Source organism: Thermobia domestica, chromosome 7 (genome assembly GCF_964235325.1).
Source record: "Thermobia domestica chromosome 7, izTheDome1.hap1.1, whole genome shotgun sequence".
NCBI lineage: Eukaryota > Metazoa > Arthropoda > Insecta > Zygentoma > Lepismatidae > Thermobia > Thermobia domestica.
Window position 1 is genome coordinate 207779820 of NC_137460.1, and position 22109 is coordinate 207801928.

The following is a 22109-nucleotide window of genomic DNA, read 5'->3' on the forward strand; positions in this document are numbered from 1 at the left end:
GCAGCAGCATAAAATCTCCAGTCTCCCTCCCTGACAATCCATTAAAATTCCTTAACTCCACATGCCATTCTTCACGAACTGTGACACACCTTTCCGTAAGATTGTAAAAGAACTTTTAAATGCCTATAAAATGACTAATTTCTTGCCTTTGCCTTTAAAAACTGCCTATTCTTAAGAAGGAAAATAGTTTTTTTTTTTTTTTTTAATTTAGTGTTCCAAAATAGAATAGAAGAGAAACGCCTACGTAATAACCTGGCCTTCACTAATTCCTTTTTAATCAACATTTCAAACGGATTATATTTAAGAGCTACTTAATTTATTCCAGTGAAATACACAATTCCTAATTAATATTCTAATAGCCTACAGCACGAACAGTTTGATAGATTTTTTTTTAAATGTGTCGTTTTCGATTTAGAGGCCGAAAGTATTACGAAAGAAGCTTTAGGTGATTTTTTTGTTTAAAAAATCTGAATTTATTTTTGCTTATTTAATAGTTTTTCCCCCCTTGAACATTCCTTTCTGTTCTTTGAATACCTGGTAGGTCAAACACCTTGCCTGGTTTCTTTCGTTGCAATTTAATAAATAAGTAAACAGCTAGTGTTGCAATACATGCTAGTTGTGGCGTGTTTTTACGAAATACGTAAATGTATGTAGTTTTGAAGTATGCTTACGCTGAATAGCAATTGTTATTCGTTTTGGCTGTTGATAAAATCTTCCAAAATTATTAGAGTTTAAGGAAAATAAAAACGAATGACTAAAGATGAGATATCTATCAGTCAACAGATAGGATTGAGCTGAACAGAATGATGTAAATCCTCATGCATAGTTTATCAGAAAAAATAGAGAAAAGTGAACTTTTTCCTAAACTTAAACATTGATACTGTACAATGTTACAACCACGCCCCTATTGGGATCAAATTGATACTAATGAAGCTTTTTTGTTATGACAGTAGCAAGACGACAGTGTACAGTCAGCGACAAAAGTTTTTTTTTTCGTTTGGTACAATTCATATTGGGAATATCAATGGTGTGGCTGGAACGTACACAAAATTTGCGTTCTTTTTAATTTACTGAAAACTGTACTTATATTGTCCTTCTATTCTGAAGTTATTTACGAAAACAATTTCATCAAACGGAAAGAACTTTTGTCGCTGACTGTACAATGTACTTAATGACATATAGCCCAAAATTATCGTTAACTTTTTAACTTCAAATTTTGTTAAAGTATAATATTGCCGAAACATGAGTCATAAAACAATCGATACATCACATCAATTCTTGTGCATAGTTTTGGAAAAAAATAGAAAAAAATATTTTATGGTGTTAAAAGCCTATGTCATTTGCGACCAATCTAACGCAGCTGATAGTTTTTATTATCATAAAATACATTTATTTATTTGTGTACTGTCTACGACAAATTTATACCGTTAACCTTGAAGATTATATCTATTCTTTGTATTCTAACAATGACAACACTGCCATAAACGTGACGCACATTTTCCGAACAGTTAGGCACATACTACTTGTAAAAATAGAAGTAGAGTGAAGTTCAGTGAATGATTTATTATTTATTTTATTTATATTCCTGAGTATTACCGGCATTGGAAGCTCTTGAAATGTGGATGTAGAGAAGAATGGAAAGGGTTAGCTGGGTCGAGAAGGAAACGAATGAGAGGATGTTAGAAATGGAAAAATGAAATGAAATATTTGAGGTTTACGTCCCACGGTTATGCCGGTTAGGCTAATGGAGACGGTGATGATTAATGAAATGGTGGAATGAAGAATGTGGGAGGAAACTGGAGAACCCCGAGGAAACCCACGCACACGGCGTTTGTCCACCACAAAGTTCGCTTGGCGGGGGCTGGGATCGAAGCCGGTACCCCAATCACCAGAGGTGAACGCTCTACCACTGAGCCATCGCGGCCCCAGGTGTTAGAAAGGGTGTGGGACAAAAGAACAAGTTTAGATATTATTAAGAAAAGGAAGAGAAACTTGTTGGGACATTGTGTGAGAAGGAACTGTATCACGAAGGACGTGCTAAAGGGTATGGTGGCAGGAAAAAGAGGGAGAGGGCGAAGGAGACTACAATTAATGGGCGATATCAAAACAAAGAAATCGAACGTGAAGACGAAGAGGTTAGGGGAAGATTGTGAAGCATGGAAACTTTTCAGTTGCAGGAAGTGGCCTGCCAATAATAGCAGAATACCTATGATGATGATGATGATGATGTCCTTAAACCCGTCACGTATGAAGGATGACGTCCCTCGGTGAGCACACTATCCACGGAGGAGGAAGGAAAGGAAGGAAGCGGCTTGGGGCTTGTGGGTTAGATACCATTTCGCCATTTCCTTGGTGTGAGTGAGGAAAATCCTGGAAAACACCTCACTCAGGATGGCTAGCCTGAAAAACCTGTTACACCTTATCGACCGAGTGTCCCCAACAGAAATGGAACTTGATACCACTCGCACCAAGCACGAGAGTATTAACAAGTACGCTACACGGAGCCATTTCAGAGAACGAAAATATATACTTATTTATTTCTGTTTTAAAGGAAAAGACACACACAGACACACACACACACACACACACACACACACACACAAAACATATAAATACAAAAAAGCTTTTTCTTCCACACAAAGTGAGCTCAATTCGCTGAAGCAAGGTACTGCACACATAAGACTATAACTTATTCGGAGGTCACACTTCACGGTGAACCTGTACCGCAAGGTCAGATTGTCATAGGATACATTTTATTTACTTCATTTTCTTATTTACAAGTGCAACCTTGTACCTTTTTCACCTATATCATCTTCCTCTCTTCTGTAGTCACGATTAGAACTTCTTCGCCACATTCACAAATTATGTGCTCGACCTTTTAGGTGTGTACGAAAATGGACTCATGTACTATACCATATAGAATTTCTGCTTCATAATAAATAAATGAGGAGTTTTGCTGAGTCGCTTTAAGGTCAGAAGGACGCTTTAGTGCGAATATATCACAAAGAAAATACTCTGCATTGATTAATTTTAACTATTCCTTCATAGGATTTTAGTATGAAAGGAAGGTTGCTTTTATACACGCAGCTAGCGAAAGCTTGTTTACTGATAGGTGTATTATTAGTTTCTATAGAGGTTCTCAATCAATGTTCCAAGGGAAACGACCTGCGTGTCACAAGGTTTCTAGGAAATAAAAGAAAGAAAATATCGCAATAATCCTACCAAGGGTTGTTCCAGAACTCAAATCCTTACATGAGAGTGTTGCAAAACTTAGACTTGAAATTTCTGACTTAACCCTTGTACTTATAACATATTCTCTTGATGACGGTAGGTATAATTTAATTTTTGTAGTAAATCATCAACTTGTAAGTGATTCCCAAACGGTGTGTCGTGCAGTTCCATAAGGTATGTTGCAAAATAATTAGAATTTAAAAAATGATGAAGCATTTAATAATTAGTTATAACAATTTTGAGGCAGACTATAGCAGTTAACACCTCCAGTAGTAGCAGCAATGATTAGTACTACATAAAACCATTACTTTATACAAACTTATAGTCTTACACTATTGTAATTTATAAATATTATTAATAGAAGATGAAAAAATGTATCAGGATGTCGTGGTCGTTAACTAAAGTGGATCAGTCTAAAGAAATTAGGAACCACTAAGTTATATGACTGAAATTGGTAATTATTATTATTTCAACACTCTATGCTTATGCTCCAATGGTAAAGGTGATGGTGATGCTGATAATGAACGAGATGGTGCAATGAAGATAGTGGGAGGAAAAGAGAGAATGCACATAAACAGTGTTTGTCCCCACAAAGTCCATTTGTGCGAGGTGGGATCGAACTAGGTACCTCATATAACAGAGGTTAGCGTTCTACCAATGAGTCAGCCTACAAAATCGTCCTAGGTCAAATCCAGTTTATTTTGCTTGTAAATTGTCGTCTTATGAGGAAATCTGTTTACCTCGGTGCAAAGTCTCGAGCATATTACCCAAATTAAAAGAATGACCAAAAAGAAGAAAGAAAGTAAGAAAGAAAGAAAGAAAAAATACTGAAGCTTATTAAGAATGAAAAAAATACCGAAAGTTAGGAAAAATGACCAAAAATAATGCCTAAAATTAAAAAAAAAATGACCTGAAAGTTAAAAATTGGCAAAATATCCACACAAAAAGAGCACTAAGATTACTAGTTTTTCTTTCAGAACGAAGTAAATAATATGATGTGAATTTTATGGGTATTGTGTTTGCGATACCTTTTCATGAACTTCCGTCTGCTATTTATAAGTATCTCTAATCTTACATAGTTAATAATTATTATTGATGTTCAAACATGTCAACTGTTTATATCAAAACAATGCATTCCAAAGAGGTTTTTCTTTCTTTCTTTCTTTCTTTCTTCTTCTTCTTCTTCTTTTTACACTCTTGCCTCCCCACTACTTGGACTGTTACAATTTTGCACCCTGCCCAACACTATTGTAGAATTCATATGTTTCTTTTTGTTAACTCTGACTATTTTAGCTAAACAGTATAAATTAGATAGAACTTCAGAATTGCATTCTGTTTGAAAATATACCTTGGCAGCATAACATTAGTTGCTAAGGCCACAAGAAGAGATAAATGTCTTTCCTGGTTGTTTCTGTATCGCACAACACAATAGATTTAGAAATTGAAGAATTAACAACAAAAAGACATTAAACTTCTAAATAAAAAGAAACTTGGAAAAAACACAAACAACATAATGGGAAATTGACTTTACTAACATTCGTACATGCGTTCCGTTTGATTATTTCGCAAGTAACACTCATGCACTGCAAGCATTACTCTCATGGTTAACAGCTGTCAGGCTTGAGCTGGCCTAGATTTTCCTGTGATTTCAATCCAAGTCCCGCCAGCCAACATGGAAGTTGTTCACGTATCTAGGCTATCATTCTATACCTCTCGGACGGCCTCCAACACTTTTGAGAACTCTGTTAATTGGAGAGTGCTTTGAGCGTTTGTTCTCTTAAGATGTAACGATTTGTTTTTCTTATTTTATTTTCATATCAAAAGAGATTGTTTATGTGCACTTTTTCCTATTGTGTTCTGGAGAAACTTTTGAGAGATATCCAGGGAATGTCAGAAACAATACTGAGAATCTACCATAATACCTTGTAATTTTCTTTCCTAATGGTGTACGATTGCTCAAAAGTACTTTATGTCTGTTTGAGATTGATCATTAAAATTTCTTCCAAGGATACATCTCGTGAGGCATATAAATCTTTTTTCTCTTAGTTACTACACAGTGATGCAAAAAATAAACCAATTGATGCATTAAAAAACCTCAACGAGTGTTATTTTATTGGTGACAGAGAACGTATGAGTTATGTGCCTAAGCGCAAGTTATGTTTGTGTTTGAACATATTCCTACATACCACAACATACAACCACCCAGGTTTTCTAGTCTATTTTCGTAAATTTTGTGGAAGTCTTCTCTTGATTCTCGATGAAATATTTCTCGTCTTATCTCGATTCTAGAAACTTTGCCTTCTCTCATTTTGTAAATGTATGTTTAAAATGTATGCCCTGGTGTTTTGTTTTTCTTAATTTCATCTAGAAGTTATCAGAACCCTTTTACGTGACTACGAGCCCACCCACAATGGGCGTGTTATAACAACATTTAAATCATATTTATTACTGAAGTATATAGTGTAATGATTTGCTATATAGATAAATGCTCTTCATTCTGTTCTTACGAAAACTTCGTCAATTTCTAGTTTTCATGCTGTGAATGATGTGACACTGAAACAATGTTTAAGATCTGAGATTTGGACGAAGTAATGTTATTAACAAAACTCACGAAATTTTTCGTCTCGTCTTATATACAAGACAAGAGTTGTCATGTGTCTCGTCTCGTGAATTGTCGTTCACTGCTTAATGAAAGTTCCTGTCCCAACAGTAAGGTTGCTTACGACACAACAGATGATCCTGTCTCGTCTCGAAAGTGTTATGTCTTGTTTCGGAAAGTATATCTGTTTCTATAAACATTGTTAGGGTCATCAAGTCTAAGACGCTTAGATGGGCAGGCCATGTAGCCAGGATGAAAGAAATAGGAACGCTTTCAAGGTCTTAACTGCAAGACCAATCGGAAAACGACCGTTGGGAAGACTTAGGCGCAGATGGGAGGACAATATTAAGATGGATCTCGCAGAAATAGCAATACAAAATAGAAACTGGATCCAATTGGGTAAGGATAGAAGTCAGTGGAGAGCTCTTGTAAACGCGGCATTGAACCTCAGGGTTCTATAGGCCATAGAGTTAATTAGTTAGTTATATCTATTTCTATCAGAAGTGCTCCGTCTTGTCACAAAAGTGTCTCGACTCGTTTCTTGGGCAGCTCTACCCACCAATAATAAAATCCAGGACTACCTTCACTAAAACTATGCACAGTAACTATTCGGACCTATGGAAATTAAGAAAGTAAAAGATGATGCATTCTTACATGTTTCCTTCCTCGCTCACTGCGAAGAAAAGCTTATAGAGAGGAAAGAAACACATCATTTCATTTATTAGTTGTCTTTGATGGCCTCTTAGATATATTTGATTGGGCTATCGAAACCCACCATTTATGATGATGATAGCAACACTCATGATGAAATATTCTCCGTGTAATTTCAACGTATTCTTTACCTTCGTCAGTTGCCCTTTTGGTTTCACATCACCTGCAGGTTGAGCAGAGTCCTCGACCGCTTTGTGAGAGGATGGTTGGAGAAGTAGCCTTCCTCGAGAAGGTCGCCTGCCCACTTGGAAGGAAGGAAGGAACCATTGCTCTCGGAAGATATCTGCAACAATGTTCACTACCTCGAAGGAAATCACAACTTTATAACGAAAGAGCGTAAAAACGGAAGGAAAGTGTTGGCCGTCCTGTACTTCAATCACGTCTTCAGTTCCATGTTGAATAACATTGTAAAATTGTTATCTTTGAAAAGATGGGCTTCCGGGACAATATAAAGACTTAATTCTCAACCTTCTTAAAAACACGGCCCAAACTTTCACAAATCGATTGAACGTGCAATTTATTTGTCGAAACTCACGAACAGTTTATGAATGTCGCCTAAAACATGTCGTGATTCTGGTATAAAGTTAATGAGAAACATAGATAAAATTTCCCAAGAAAATATAGTCTGGGTGTTTCTCCGCTCCAGTATGTAATCAGAAATAATGTTGCTGATGGTATTCTATGGACGCGAAAGATTGTCATTGAGATGACGAAATTAACACAAGATAAGGGCATTCAAAAGAGAGTAATATACTTGTATTGAGCTGGGATTGTCTCAGTCATACACAGTCTGAAAAGCAGGACTCAGGCCTGGTTAAAAACGGTGACTCAAGTAACCAGATGACTCAAGCCATCACTGTGGCCTACTGCTGTGTTGATTGATTGATTGATTGATTCAAGCTTAACGTCCCTTTTTCATCACCAAGGTTATACGAGATAATACCGTTTGCTAAAGTAGAATTCAATCCGAAGGATTGAACAGGTTTTTATCTCACTCTTACCACCTTCTTCGGGGATCAAAACCAAACCTACGTGTACAGAATGCATACACATTAGCCACTTAGCCATGAGAGGGGACAAGCGATTCTGAAACAGGAAGTTGAAAAAATCAAAAAGGTTACAAATATGCATTTGTGATTGTCTTGCAAGTGGCTTTCCTTAAAATAAATTACGTATATTGGCTGAGATGTTATAAATTTAATTTTTGAAATGTCTTTGGAAGGTATGACTTTGCTCGCCATATTATTATTATTATTATTATTATTATTATTATTATTATTATTATTATTATTATTATTATTATTATTATTATTATTATTATTATGTTAGTAGTAGTAGAAATTTGATGCCACTTTTGCTTTAAGGTGAAGGTAATGTTTCGCAGTTACTGAACTGTACATCTGTATATTCAGTTACCAAAGATATCCCAAAACTGGAAGATTTCCGGTTGAGCAATTTATGTGCGTGTGGATGTGCGTATATTTTCTTTTTCCACTTTAGTTTAATTGAAATGAGTAAGTAAAATGATTTCAATTGTAGGAGGGAACATTTAAATTTCGGATTTTATAAAACAAGCAGGCTATAATTATACACCTACATTTAAAGAAAAAAAAAAGTTGTATTATCTTTAAATTCTTTGAGAAATTACTTGCTTTGTATATATTTTCACGGTTTTATGGGTTTTTGAATCATAAAGACAGAACAGAATATGAAGTGAGAGGGGAAGAAAAAGAATGAAACCGCGTGACGGTGTTTGTATGCAGTACAAGAAATGAAAGTTTTTGAAACAGAAGAAGAATGGCTTTCTCATTCAGACAAACGATTCATTTCTCAGCCACTGTTTCGTTCTCAAGGTCGCTCATTATTTATTGTGTTTCTTATAATTTCAGTGGTTAAATAATGTATAAAGAAAGAAATCATTATCACAAAGTCATGAGGAGGCGGTTCACGCGACTCCAATGTATAACACTTTTCGTTTCCAAGTCGCCTGGGTTCAAGAGATACATTCCCTGATAATCTTCAGTGGTTGAAAATAGCGAGCCCGAATAAGCCCTGATTGCAAATAGCTATCCCTGATCCCATCTGCATTTTCTTTGGAAAATATTTTGAAAGTTAAAGAATAATATAGTAGAACCTCCCTTAACGGACACCTCTTAAAACAAACAAATTTGTTTGTAACCAGGAATGTGGCCCCGCGTAGCGTAGTCGTTAACGCTCTCGCCTTCGGTGCGAGCGGTCCCGGGTTCGATTCCTGGTGGGACACTTGGTCGAAAAAGTGTAACGGCTTCTTTAGGCCAGCCACCTTGAATGAGGTTTTCCTGGGTTTTCCTCATTCACACCAGGCAAATGCCGGGGTGGTACCTAACTTATAGGTCCCAGGCCGTTTCCTTCCTTCCCTTTCCCCGGATAGTGTGCTCGCCGAGGGACGTCATCCCTCAAACGTGACGGGCTACATGCCCATAAGATGCTGAGAGCCCAGAAATCTAAATCCCTTTGTCCCAGGAAAGAACTCTCGCTTCTACGAACATTTTCAGGTATGGACACAGGCAGCATTTTTTTAAACTCAATTTTTTGGTATTATAACGGTAACATTTTTAAATATGTATATGCTGATATGGACAACAGTCTGTATCGTGTGATATAATTTTTCTTTATGGCCAGACCTAAACCATTTAACTTCTTAAGTTTGGCGGCCAAATGTACAAACATGTTTTTTTACACAGTTCTGATGTAATATGTAAAGAAGCCATTAACAGTGGATGTATTTTCAATTATAAAGAAATAATTTTGTGAAAAATTATTTCTTTATTCGGAAAATACATAAGTTTAAATTTATCTTGAGTGTTAGTATTGAACATTTAGTGAGTCAACTACGTTTTAATTAGTTCCAGAAATTATAATATAACGAACTTAGGGCTAATATATAGATGTAACCTCTTCATAGTTCACAGGAATTATTCATTATCAGTTCATTTGTATTTAACACAGAAAATATACTTTCTGCAATTTAAGAAAATAAATCTGTGATAACAGGGTAGCAGATAGGAAATTCATTTTGTAAGCTGGACTTAACATTCTGCTTTTCTGTACTTATAATAACTTCCTTTCTACTAGGAATCCTAGAAAACCTTCAATGAATTGATTTTACTTCAAATATCTAGGATCAATATTAACAGACCAAAATTGTATCCACGAACAAATTAAATGTCGACTGAAAACAGCTAATTCGGATTATTATTCAGTTCAAAATCTTTTGTCGTTTCGAATTCTGTCGAGGAATTTCAAGCTTAAGATATATAAAATGATAATCATGCCCGTTGTGCTGCATAGTTGGGAAACATGGTCGCTCATTCTGAGGAAAGAATGCGGACTGAAAGTACTTGAGAATAAGATCCTGAGACGAATATTCGGACTCAAGAGGAACGGGAATGGGGAATGGCGGAATCTTCATAACGAGGGACTACATAATTTATACGGTTTACCAAACATTGTTAGGGCCATCAAGTTTAGGAGGCTCAAGTAGACGACATGGAAGGAAGTAGGAACGCTTTCAGTCTTAACTGAAAGACCAATCGGAAAACGACCATTAGGGATGCCTAGATGCAGATGAGAGGACAATATTAAAATGGATCTGCTAATATTGGAAGCAGTCTAAGTTACTGCTTGGTACTTCTAGGTATAGCCAACACTAGTGTCACATATGAAGCAAATAAAATTTCAAAAGAATAAATTTTTAAATTCTTATAGAAAAATATTAAAAGTCATGGGAGAAGAGCACTCTCTCTGAAACAACTGAAAAGTTATCACAATTAAATTTCTAGAAAGCAGTCAAAATAATTGCTTGATATTCCTAGTGTTAAATGGTTGGAAGATAACAAAGGTAAGGAAATGTGTGTGTGATAAAAATAGAAACAAATACCAACTTATTCTTTTCTTAACTAGCAACTATTTTATTTTTAACTGTTAAGTTATAGAACCTTGCATTTTTATTCACACCGGAAGTGAATAAATTTATTGACTCATCCGTTGCTAGCTTCTCAGAGCCTCCCACAATTGCTAGCTAAAGTTCAAGGCTTCCGCCATTAAATGTCTTTTCTTTCAGTACATAACGTGCAATATAATAAAGTTAATATGATCTGAATTTCGCACACTGTGGACCGTCATTAAGAATCATCAGCCAAATCACAAAGAATCGCTGATAAATATTACCGTAGTGTACTTGCAAATGTCTCTTCCGGATCCACTAAACCAAGGGGCAAACTTTCAAAGTCAAACGTATTCGCCAATCCAAAAATGATGGTCGCCAATGTCTCTCACGTATAAATTATAAGAGGTTCTCTCTCCCTCCTCACGGCGTTTGGTTTGACAAAGAAAGAGATTACATCAGGGCATAAAATCTCAAAACTAGAAAATTAGATTCTGGACAATTCATATACATGTTAAAAAATTTTGCACCTTACGACTAGGTTTGTGTAACGCTCTCTCTGTACTGAAGTACCATTTGTCGATTGCAGTTTTCGGATCAAAGTCCTTAAAAGAAGGGCCACTGATGGAAATTATCAGGAAATCATCCAGTGTGTCAGTCTTCAATGAATTCCCATAAGCAGTCTTAACTCTGTTGAGGCTGCTGAAGCCTCTCTCACATAAAGCAGTATTCACAGGGAAAAACTACACAAAATGTCACAATTATAAGCAAATTTGGAAACCTCGTAATGAAGTTTTCGACTGAAGGTGAGGAAAGGAGGGGCGAATTACAACGTTGTGAAGATTTCACTTTCCATGTCCGTTGTGAAGACTTCACATTTCATGTTTCCTCTCACTCAGTGACAATTATTTTTGTGCAAAACAGAAACTGTGCAGCCCTGTAAGTTTAGACAGAAACTATTCCTACTAAACACTGGTCGCCAGCTCTAAATTTCTAGTCGCTAATGGCGACTTGGCGACCGGATATTTTGCGCCTTGTACTAAACGGATGACCGAAGTTCGATTTAGATGGAAACGTGATTTACTCCTCGTAATACCACAGATTAAATGCGGCTCAAGGGTTCACTTAACCGCTCCCTACGGCTTATTTTCAACCTTTTGAAGCATTTCGTGTAAGAATAAATATGTATTTACGCCATAATCTGTAAGATTTTTGTAAAGTTACAACGGTTTACTGGCTGTTGTTAGGGACGCATACGAGACAAAATTTAAGGCTGCCTTGTCTTAAAAATGTGTTGCGAAAGGAATGTCTCGTCTCTAAAATGTATCTCTTTCTATTGGAGAGCTCTATCCCGCCACGAAGATTGTCTCGTCTTGACTTGTAGGCAACCCCAGCCTGTTGCAACGACGTCACTGTTTACATTTCAACGATGTATAAGAAAGTAATAAGCCTACATTTAAACAATAAAAACACAATGCTTGATCTTTACTATTATTTTAATATCAAAAGATAAAGTAAAAAAGATATTCTGTCATCGTACGTATTTGTCGGTGATTCACTGTAAAATGTCGTACTGTGTAGTATCGTTTACTGTTACAAAGTCATTTACAAGGGTTTACTTATTTAGTGTTGTGACTTCAAAATACCATACACAATTTCTGACATAACTAGCTGTAATAATTTGATTACATATTCGTACGTCACCCGGAGTGTTGACGCGAATCCTTACTTCTTGAAAGTACCTGATTACTTTCCATAATTCCTGGCGTAAATTTCACTTTTCGCATGAAGAGCACAGGGTATTGGGTTTCATGTCTTGACTTGCAGTTCACATTTGCATTTGAGACACGCATCACAGGCTACAATTTCTCATAGCCTCTTCACATATATAGACCCATGTGTGTTTAGTACGTGCATGTAGTTTCAGTGAGTGTTGATGGTAAGATTTATTAGCATACAGTATGTGGGCTGAGTGACTTTCCCTTCTGCGCTGATGACAACGCCTTCTGTATTTCCTTCCTTGTGCCAAAAAACATAACCTATTTCCTGTGTCAACAATATTGGCAGTTAGTTCCTAATGCAATGTTGCCAACACGATTGATCTATTTGGCAACTGGACGTGCAGTGGAAGATTTACCAAGTTTTAAGAAGCTCATTGCTACATTGTGGAAATGACCTATGCTTGTAACGGATCCACTTATCTAAGTTTTAGTAGACTGCAAGTTACAATATAAAACTATCTGTCGGAATAGAAATAGATCAAATGCATAGGCAAGGTTAACGGTTTCTAATAATAATAAGATGGTTGGAATTTTTGTTGGAGTATATTACAGCTCAATTTTTCAACAGACAGTTAAAGGAATTAATCACTGAAATACGAATGATTGAATTAAAATATGCGATCTGAAAATCGTTCTGATTGGTACATGTACACACGATAAAGGCAATTGACTCTATTACACAATACATAGGGTTACTAAGTACAAAGGGTTTGGTATAAACTAAGAAAATATGTTGAACTTAAACTATAAGCATACTTCATTTTCAGAGCTCAACTTACTGAAAATGAAACTCATCGAATGAACTGGCAACATTGTTCAGTTTGATTCATTGGCTATTCAGCTTGACGTTTCAAGCACTTTGTTTCCCCTTCTTTCTCTCTTATTTTGGAGAAGGCGATGATGAAGGAGAAAACATTTTTCTAAATTCGTGGAATGAGGATGAAACAGCATTTGATGACGCTGAAGCAACTGCCAGGAATAGATGAGTATACCTTTTACAGTATCCAATGTTTGATTGGCTTCTATACATAGACAAACATTTAGTCATAATTTAACGCCCACTGGAATCTTGGAGAACACGTCGGTCAAGTCGAGGAGAATGTTTTTATTTAGACGTCACCAGAAGCAACATATGTGAGCTCCTCTCTCTCGTTCTGACTTTCATGACAAGGTCAACCCACTTACGCCTTCCTTTTTTTAATTTTTATTTTTATTTATTTTTTTTAGAAAAACAACGGGATTTTCTGTTAAAAATAGATCTACTTGAAAATCTATGCCCTACCGTTATTTTATTAAGAAATAATCTTAGTGGGCGAAAATTTTGGATTTTCAGATAGTAATGAGTAACTAATAGAAGATTCCAAGCACACATTAAGTTTTGGTAAATGAGAATCAAATTAATCAACTAAGGAATATCTACGTTTGCCTTACGAAGAGATAACACAAGTTATATGATTTGATCCAGATCCGAGACTTCCAATTCAATCACAAATTATTAAGTCGCTTCTGATAAGATTTAGATCGAAACTCAAGTTTGAGGAATTGAGGTACAAGTTGAAAAAAAATATTTCAAGAATGGAGGTTCAACCTGCAACAAATACTAGTTTCAAGAATTGAGGTTCAATTTGAAACAAATAATAGTTTCAGAAATTGAGGCTCAACTTGAAACAAATAGTTTCAGGAATTGAGGTTCAACTTGAAACAAATAATAATTTGTTTCCCGATTGCAGAAAATATTCGTGCTTCATTGCTTTTATTAAATCTTTATTACAAGTGCATACTAAATTTACTTAAGGTGAGCTACAGGCTAGAGATAATTTTTGAATTTCTTAAAGTTATTTTGTGTCATTCGTTGTTGAGAGCATTTAATTTTACACTTCAGAAACATGCTCTCAATAATGAAATTGTCTCACAGAAACAAGATATAAAAGAAACCTGCACGAATTATTCTCTGATTACGATTCAAATTTGTTTTGGGGCCAAGTTTCGAACTACATCTCTTAGTTTTGCTGGATTGTTCCGAAATACTGTCGTTCCATACCAAAATACATTGGAAAGATAGGAGTAACGTACTGACTCAACGTTTAACAAGTTTACTCCACGCATTTCCGCAGAATTCTCGTTCTAAACAGCAACCATGGGGCTCTCTCGTCTTGTAAATTTTTTTATAGAAGCCTTGTCTCTTCTAACTTCCCGAAGTATTCTTTCGGGTCTGGTCTAGATTTTCGAAAAACTTTTCTTATTTGGTTTCGTAGATATATGTACAAAATATATGCCGTAGTTTGGTGTTAATTTCATTTAGAAGCTACGAGAATACTTCTGCATTTCAAGAGTTCCACAAAGGGTGTGATATCACAACATTCTGCATTTTTAAACGCTGATAAATACTCTTCACCATATGTGTACAATCACTTTACCAATGTATATTTTTTAATGAATCATATAATGTATTAATGATTTAGTAATGACATAATTTATTAATGAATCATACGACGCTAAAACAGTATTTGAGATTTAAGAGTTGGGTGAACTATTTTTTTTATAGTGTTGCGCACGAAACTCCACAAGTTTCTCGTCCCATCTCGAATTTAAAAAGGCACTTGTCGTCTGAGCTCTCGTCTCAATTTCGACACAAGAATCAACGTGAGACAATAAATTTCTCATCTCCTGGATAACATTGGTAATTAGTGATTTTATATTTAGAAATTTTGAATAGACCTAAATCCACACCGAACTTTACTGGCCAGTAACTCGCGAACGAAGTGGTTCTAAACAGAGCAATATTTTACGTAGTGTATCAAGCAGCTTAAGAATTACCTCCGTCTCAAATTTGGACAGGATCGAAAAAAAGTTCTGTTGATCGCATCGTATACGCTGTCCTTTCGATTCATTTATTTTAGAACAATAAAATGAAGGACGCTTATAAATGAAGAAGTCAGTTCAAATCAGAACTTGATGAATTACATAAATTCGAATTCATTTTTTTTTCGGAAGTTTTAATTCTAGATGAATAACTTTATACACAAACTTCTAGCTTACGAGGTAACTTTTGATATTAAATTATTACCTCAGCACTTGAACTATAGTACAAACAATTCCAATACTCTTCTAAATATTTAATTAATACGTCACTATAAAACAATTTCGAAATTAAGTAAGTTTGGTCAGAAGAAATTTGTTCATCATTTCAGTGAGATATGGGCTTAACAATATTCTTTCTTTCTCGCTTTAATTGTGGGGTTCAATACTGGTCCATTAGGAAACAAAATGCACTGTAGTTCCGCAAAGGTTCACTGTATGGAAACAAAGCTGATTGAACTGATGATAACACAGAAATTCCACACCGTTTAATTTACATTAGCGATTACGTTGTCATTATGAAGATAGAATACAAGGTTTTGCAGTAATATTACAACGAACTGCTGTCAAATACGTTCATATAATATTCAAATCAAATGTTCGTATATTAAAATTGTATAATGAAATCCTTGAGTGTAAAAGCATACGAAATTTTCCAGAAAATGTAATAAATAAATAAATAAATAAATAAAAAATAAAATAACGCTGCACGAGAGCTATGTCATTTATTGAGATAAAACTAAAATTGAAATACACACTAAGTAAGCTCTTCATTATGACGCTAGCAACATGTATAGTTAATGAGACGTAGCCTATAATAATCATATTAATTCTATTAATTTCTGTTTAACTAAGATATTATTCAGATATAAGACAGATCAGTCAGATATATAAGACAAACTACTTGGATCACATGAAGCTGAACAAGACTGAGGATAAACTCTCATGTGTACTTTTCGAGAAAATCCAAGAAAATTAACTTTTGTGGCACCAGAAAGTGTCTTTCATTCCCAATAATAATAATTAGCAGTTTTTATTTTGCTGAAATATTTATTTATTTATGTTCTGTATATGAAGAAATAATGCACTGTTAACTAGCTAATTGTATTTTTTGTTGTTTAAGTAACGGGGACACATGTATTCTTTATGCACATTGTAGTTGTAATAACGAATACTAAACTAACGATACATCATTGTTTGTTGTAACTTTATGCCTTGTTATACTTATTTGTAATTTAACTATAACTTAATGGCAGTATATTTGACACATATTTCTAGTAATTTTACTTAAGCAAGCAGTGGGATCTAATATAACGCAGAAAATTAAAAGTGTTTCAGCATCTATCATACGAGGTTAAAATAAACACTAGTCCATCTCGTAATTTAATTGAATAAAATGTATCTGGACAAAACTTGAATCACCTTTTCCAAAGTCTAATTATGCTGGAAATGTTTAAAATTTCAGTAGAAAGCATGAAAATAACTGTGCAACGTTTTCGCAGCTGAAAATTATTACAATAGCTGATGCTACAAATCAACCTACATTGATAGAATATGCATTGAAATGATTAAAAATACGTCCACCTACAAGTGTAATATGATATCTAAGACAACTACACGTTCCGATTTTTGCAATTTTAGCACGCGTCTACTTTCGAAACGTAAATAATCAATCTCCAATTGGATTGTAGAGACTCCCATTCTTGAGCCGAGTTTCCAATTCGCAAGGTCATAATTATATTCCACTGACCTTCTGGACATTTGAAAAATATTCCTTGTATACTGTAAGTCTTCAAATCGAGCCACAAAACATTTCACTATTGGGGTAGTTTCCTCTTTAACCCTTATCCGGGCAAGCTATTTTTGTAACGTAGACTGCAACTGGGGCCTTACCAACTCTATTAGCCTTACCAACTCGATATGTTCATAACTTTAACTTCGACTAAAGATAGAAGAATTCAGAATTTTATGGCATCGAAATATTTATGGTTATTGAGAAATACGAAAAAATATATGAAGCTACTGGGCCTGGGAGGCCCCGACTAAGTGCTAAGTGCCTTAATAACACTAAGTGCTGTTAAATTGCAAAAAATTAAAGCGGAGACACCCACTTCCCATTATTGGAATTATAGCAGATTATTTTATTACCCAGTGATATAACATGACCCCATTTGTTGAATTTTAAAATATGAAAACATTACATACAGTGTATCTATAGTAGTCTCTGGAATTACCGTATCAGATATTAACCTTATTTGAGATATTTAAATGTTAATATTCGTTGTTTCGGAGAGATATGAGGATTATAGAAATATTAGTCTCATATTGTATGCAGCAAAAATTTTAGCTTTGAATCTTGAACAGAAAGCTGTATGGAAGAACAAATGAAGAAGCTGAGGAGGAACACTTTGAATTCAGGAGAGGTAATTGGATTATTAAGGGCAATCAGTTTAAGATTTATAGAAAAAGGAAAAGATGTGTTTGTTGTATTTATTGATTTAGAAAAGGCTTTTGATCGCGTGAATTCAGAATTGTTGTTGGGAGTTCTAAAGAAGGTTGGGTTAAAATGGAAAGATGAGAGACTTCTAAGAAACATATATATGAACTACCAAGTAAGTATTAAGAACAGGGAAAGAAATGACAAGAGGAGAGTGTAATTGGAAGCAGAGTTCGACAGGGATGCTGCCCCTCGCCAACATTATTTAATATTCATCTAGAAGAGATAGCGAAAAAAAAAAAAAAAAAAAGCCCACATATTGAAGATGACATTTCGGTAATGATTAGGTGTATACGGTTTGCAGATGATACGATGTATTTTGTGGAATCTGAAAAGAAAATCAATAATGTGTTTGGAAATTTGAGGAAGGGCTGTAAACAATGTGGGATGAAAATAAATGTTAGATAGACAAAAGTCATAGTGATTAGAACGAAACGGTCGGTGTCAAATATAGAAGTAGGAGAGTAGAGAATAGAGCAGGTGAACAGTTTTCGATACCTGGGTAGTATTATTAATGATGATATGAAGCCCGAACGTGAAATAAAAGTAAGGGTAGAATGGTGAAAGAAGCCTTTAGGAGAAATAAAAGTCTATTTTGTGGGACCTTGAATAAAGAATTGAGAAAAAGCTTCGTATGGAGTATTGCACTGTATAGGTCAGGAACATGGACATTAGACAAAAATGATGAAACATGACTGGAAACTTTCGAAATGTGAGTGTGGAGAAGGCAAATGGAAAACGACTGAGAGAGTATTAGAAGTGATGAAGGAGAAAAGAACATTATTTTACGATACTATTGCGAAGAAGAAGATAAACTGGTTGGGACATTGGCTAAGAAAGAATCGTATCATGAGAGACGTACTAGAGTGTATGGTGGCAGGAAAGGTAGGAAGAGGGCGAAGAAGGCTATAATTGATGGCTGATATCAAATCTGAAAAATCGTACGTGAAGACGAAGACGTTAGCTAAAGACCATGGAGCGGAGCATGGAAGCTTCTCAGTTGCGTCAAGTAACCTGCCAATATTGACAAAATACGGTACCTATGATGATGAGTACGGCAGTCTTGCCGTAACTCTAATAGTAAAGTGACACAACTAAAAAATTACTCTTATTTAAATCTAATGTTGAAAATGGTCCTAACGCTATCAGTTTTGCGTAAATGCATCGTAGGTGAAGGTATGCTATCCGCGAGCAATCAATTCTCTCATTTTTCTTCCCATGTTAACGAACAGTAATGCCTTTCTGCAACTTGAACAAGTGACTGGTTGCTTTAATATCCCATAAATACAGATTGCATAAAAGCTGAAGATCGTAAAAATTATATTAATAAATATAGATTAGATCTTAGAATAGCTTACCTTTTCACCTCTGTTTAGGAATTCCCACATTGGTATGGCTGAACTCTCAACTGTTGAGCTGAGAGAGGCCACAAGTAAGACGCTGAACAGCAGGCACTTCATTTTCGGTTTTAATAGGAACAAAACAACGAACAATTAAATTAAGAGTTAAGTCTTCCCTGAAATTTTGCTGTCACACAATGTTAGCAAGTCACTACCTAAACAAACGCACTGTTCTTCCAAGAGTAAACTAATTCGATGAATGCCTTCGCCGAAAAGAACTTAAGAAAAAAAAATCGATGTGACGCAGAAAACAGGTTTTGTCTTTCGATATTTAGGGCACTCGCACAGGTAGACACATACACACACGCTAGTCGCACACTCTCTCTTCGTTGAGACGGAATCTTTCTCCTTTCGTTCTGTTCTGAGTTGTAAGCGATGCAATGGCTAGTGTTTATGGAAGCGGCGCCGTGTTCTCTCCTCCCTCAACAACAAACCAACTCTTCAACCGTAAAGATCTGTCCTGTCTGCAACTCCAACCGCCGCTGCCTCTCCAGTTATACCTTCACGAAGGTGCTGCTAGCAGCACGAAGGTGAGGAATCGTAATGAAGAATCGGGAACTGTGATTTCTTTATCACTGTCACTGAATGAACGATAACAGCGCTGGATGTATTTTACGTAAGTTCTCCGGGCAGCGAGGATTCAAGCTAAAAGCTGTGCGTAAAAGGTATATGAACTCCCACACTTGCTCAATAGTACGAAAATATTCGTTTTTCTAAGAGAGATGAGTTCCACTATAGGCATCGACATTTAATTTATTTCATAAGTCAGTGGCGGAGCTATAGAGGGCTAGGTCTCCAACTTGAAAGCTTAGGCCTCTCTTGTGGTCGTTCTTCTCAGTAGTGGCCATGTTCCTACTAACTAAACTATTGAAAAACATAGATTAACAAATATTTTGCGCTATTCAGGGTGCACCCAGATATTTTGGTTCGGAGAGGTTAAGAAAGTTTCAGGGGGTCCAATACGACAATACACTATGTCTATATAGTATTGAGCCGGTGTTGTTTTAATCTTTAATCCGAAAAGACGATAAATAATTATTAAATACTGCCACCTATATTATAAAAAAGAAACAACTAGAGTGCTTTATGAGAAAAAAGAGTATAGATGAAGCGTAAAATCAGGTTTATATGCTGCATCAATCATTTCTATGCTAAACAAGCATAGTTTTACCAAGAAAGTCGAGTTACGAAATGTTACGGAAGTCCGGACTCGGTGGACCTCCCGCGTGGGTTCGCCCCTGGTGCTATTAAATATTCAAAAACTATATTTAATGCAATGACAAGTACGGATAATCCCAAAATTAACTTATGCGTTCAACATTACTAAAAAAAAGTGATTTTGAAGTGTAATGTTCTTTATAAAACTATGTTTTGGTTCTAATGTTTACCTAGAGACAGGGGGATCCAGGACGGACTTCTGGGGGGCGGTGGGTTGTAATACTGCCACTTAGAGCTACTTTTAAGAGTTACAAACTCTGGGATGGGTTTTGTTTATATATAAAATCAGAAAAAAATTTCCTCTTCTGCGGGGAGGGCGATCACCCCAATCGCTCCCCCTGGATCCGCTCATGCCTAGAGAATATATGTATGTATGTATTTATGGTTAAAAATTCAGTTACCAAACTCCGGAAGGTGATTCCTTATATCGTGTGAAAGAAAAATTATTCTAAGAAACATGGATCAGAAGAGCCGTTTTTTCAGAGTTATAAACCGCCGGAAATGCGAAACATCACGTTTCAAAATGCCCTGGCTTGAAAACTATGGAACTGAGAGCAAGCGGTTCAAACAGGGAATGAAACAGGAACTAGGATACACTATCCTAGTTTCACGATCCGCCGGTGCCGCCAATCGATTTATATAATGGAAGTTGGGGTACGGGGATACACTTTTAAATAGTAATTGAATATTCGTTTCGCTGGTTCTGGAGGATTGTAAATCATGGATATTTAGGGAAAGCGAATACTAGTTCCTATATAATTATTTGAACCGCTTACGAAGGGTTTCATGCTTTTCATGTTAGGTCATTTCAGAACGTGATGTTTGGCGGTTTATAACTATCAAAAGAGGTGTTTTGTGACCCAAGATAATTAGAACGTTTTCTTTCATTTGATATAAGGAATCATTTCCCGGGGTTTCGTCACTGATTTTCTAAACACACTATATATATATATATATATATATATATATATATATATATATATATATATATATATATATATATATATATTCTAGGTAAATAAAAGAACGAAAAACAAACAATATACTTCGAACTGTTGCTTTGATCAACGAAAATGTTGATAATTTTGGGATTATCCATACTTATTGCATTAAAAACAGTTTTGCAATGTTGGATAGCACAGAGTAGTTATCGACCTATACTACGTTTTCCAATAGTTTAGTCAGTAGGAACGTGGCCATTTATGCACTAGGAAACTATGAATGTAAGGTGAACTCGAGCTAGCTCTGGAGCCGCGGTTGTTCAGTGTTAGAGCGTTCCACTTTGGTATGTGGGGTCTCTGATTCGATCACAGCTCTTGTCAAGTTAACTTTGTGGTATACAAACACCGTATGTGTGAATTTTTGTCGGGATTCTCCCATTTCCTCTTACTTACTTCATTCCACCATTTCATTCATTCTTAGTAATACCGTTTTCTTCAGCCTACTGGCAGAGACGTACGCAGGGGTGGGTCTTGGGGGTCTAGACCCCCCCGAAATCCGGACTTTTTGTAAATTTAGTGTAATTTTAGGGACAATTTTACAATTTTTAATATAATTTAGTCTTAAATTGTCATTGGACCCCTCCCAAAATAAATTCCTGCGTACGTCTCTGTTACTGGGTATAGTCATGGAATGTAAAACTGATAGTTTTAATTTCAATTCGTTAGCTGTCCAAAAATATCTCGCCTCACCTGTCTAGGCGTTCTAGTTAGAGGCTTGAATTCGATGGGTAAAATCCAGTATATAAATACTTCTCTCATAAAGTGGGAAAGAGAGTAATTTGCATACCGCTTCAATTTCCGATCTTATAAGCATAAAATGCTGAATGTGAGGATTCGCTTTAGTCGGAGATGTGAATTATTGATTACAAACTTCTCATTAAAAATGA

At 35.7% G+C, this 22109-nt stretch overlaps 1 protein-coding gene across 1 annotated transcript in view; it reads right to left on the reverse strand.

The window, feature by feature from the left end:
• The window catches only part of Reg-5 (Rhythmically expressed gene 5), a 73565-nt gene extending 54062 nt beyond the window's left edge, over positions 1-19503 (reverse strand). The window contains exon 1 of the mRNA XM_081765851.1: positions 18962-19503. Within this exon, the coding sequence (XP_081621977.1) occupies positions 18962-19063 (102 nt within the window). The 5' untranslated portion in view covers positions 19064-19503. The remainder of the gene's footprint in view (positions 1-18961) is intronic.
• Positions 19504-22109: the final 2606 nt, after the last annotated feature.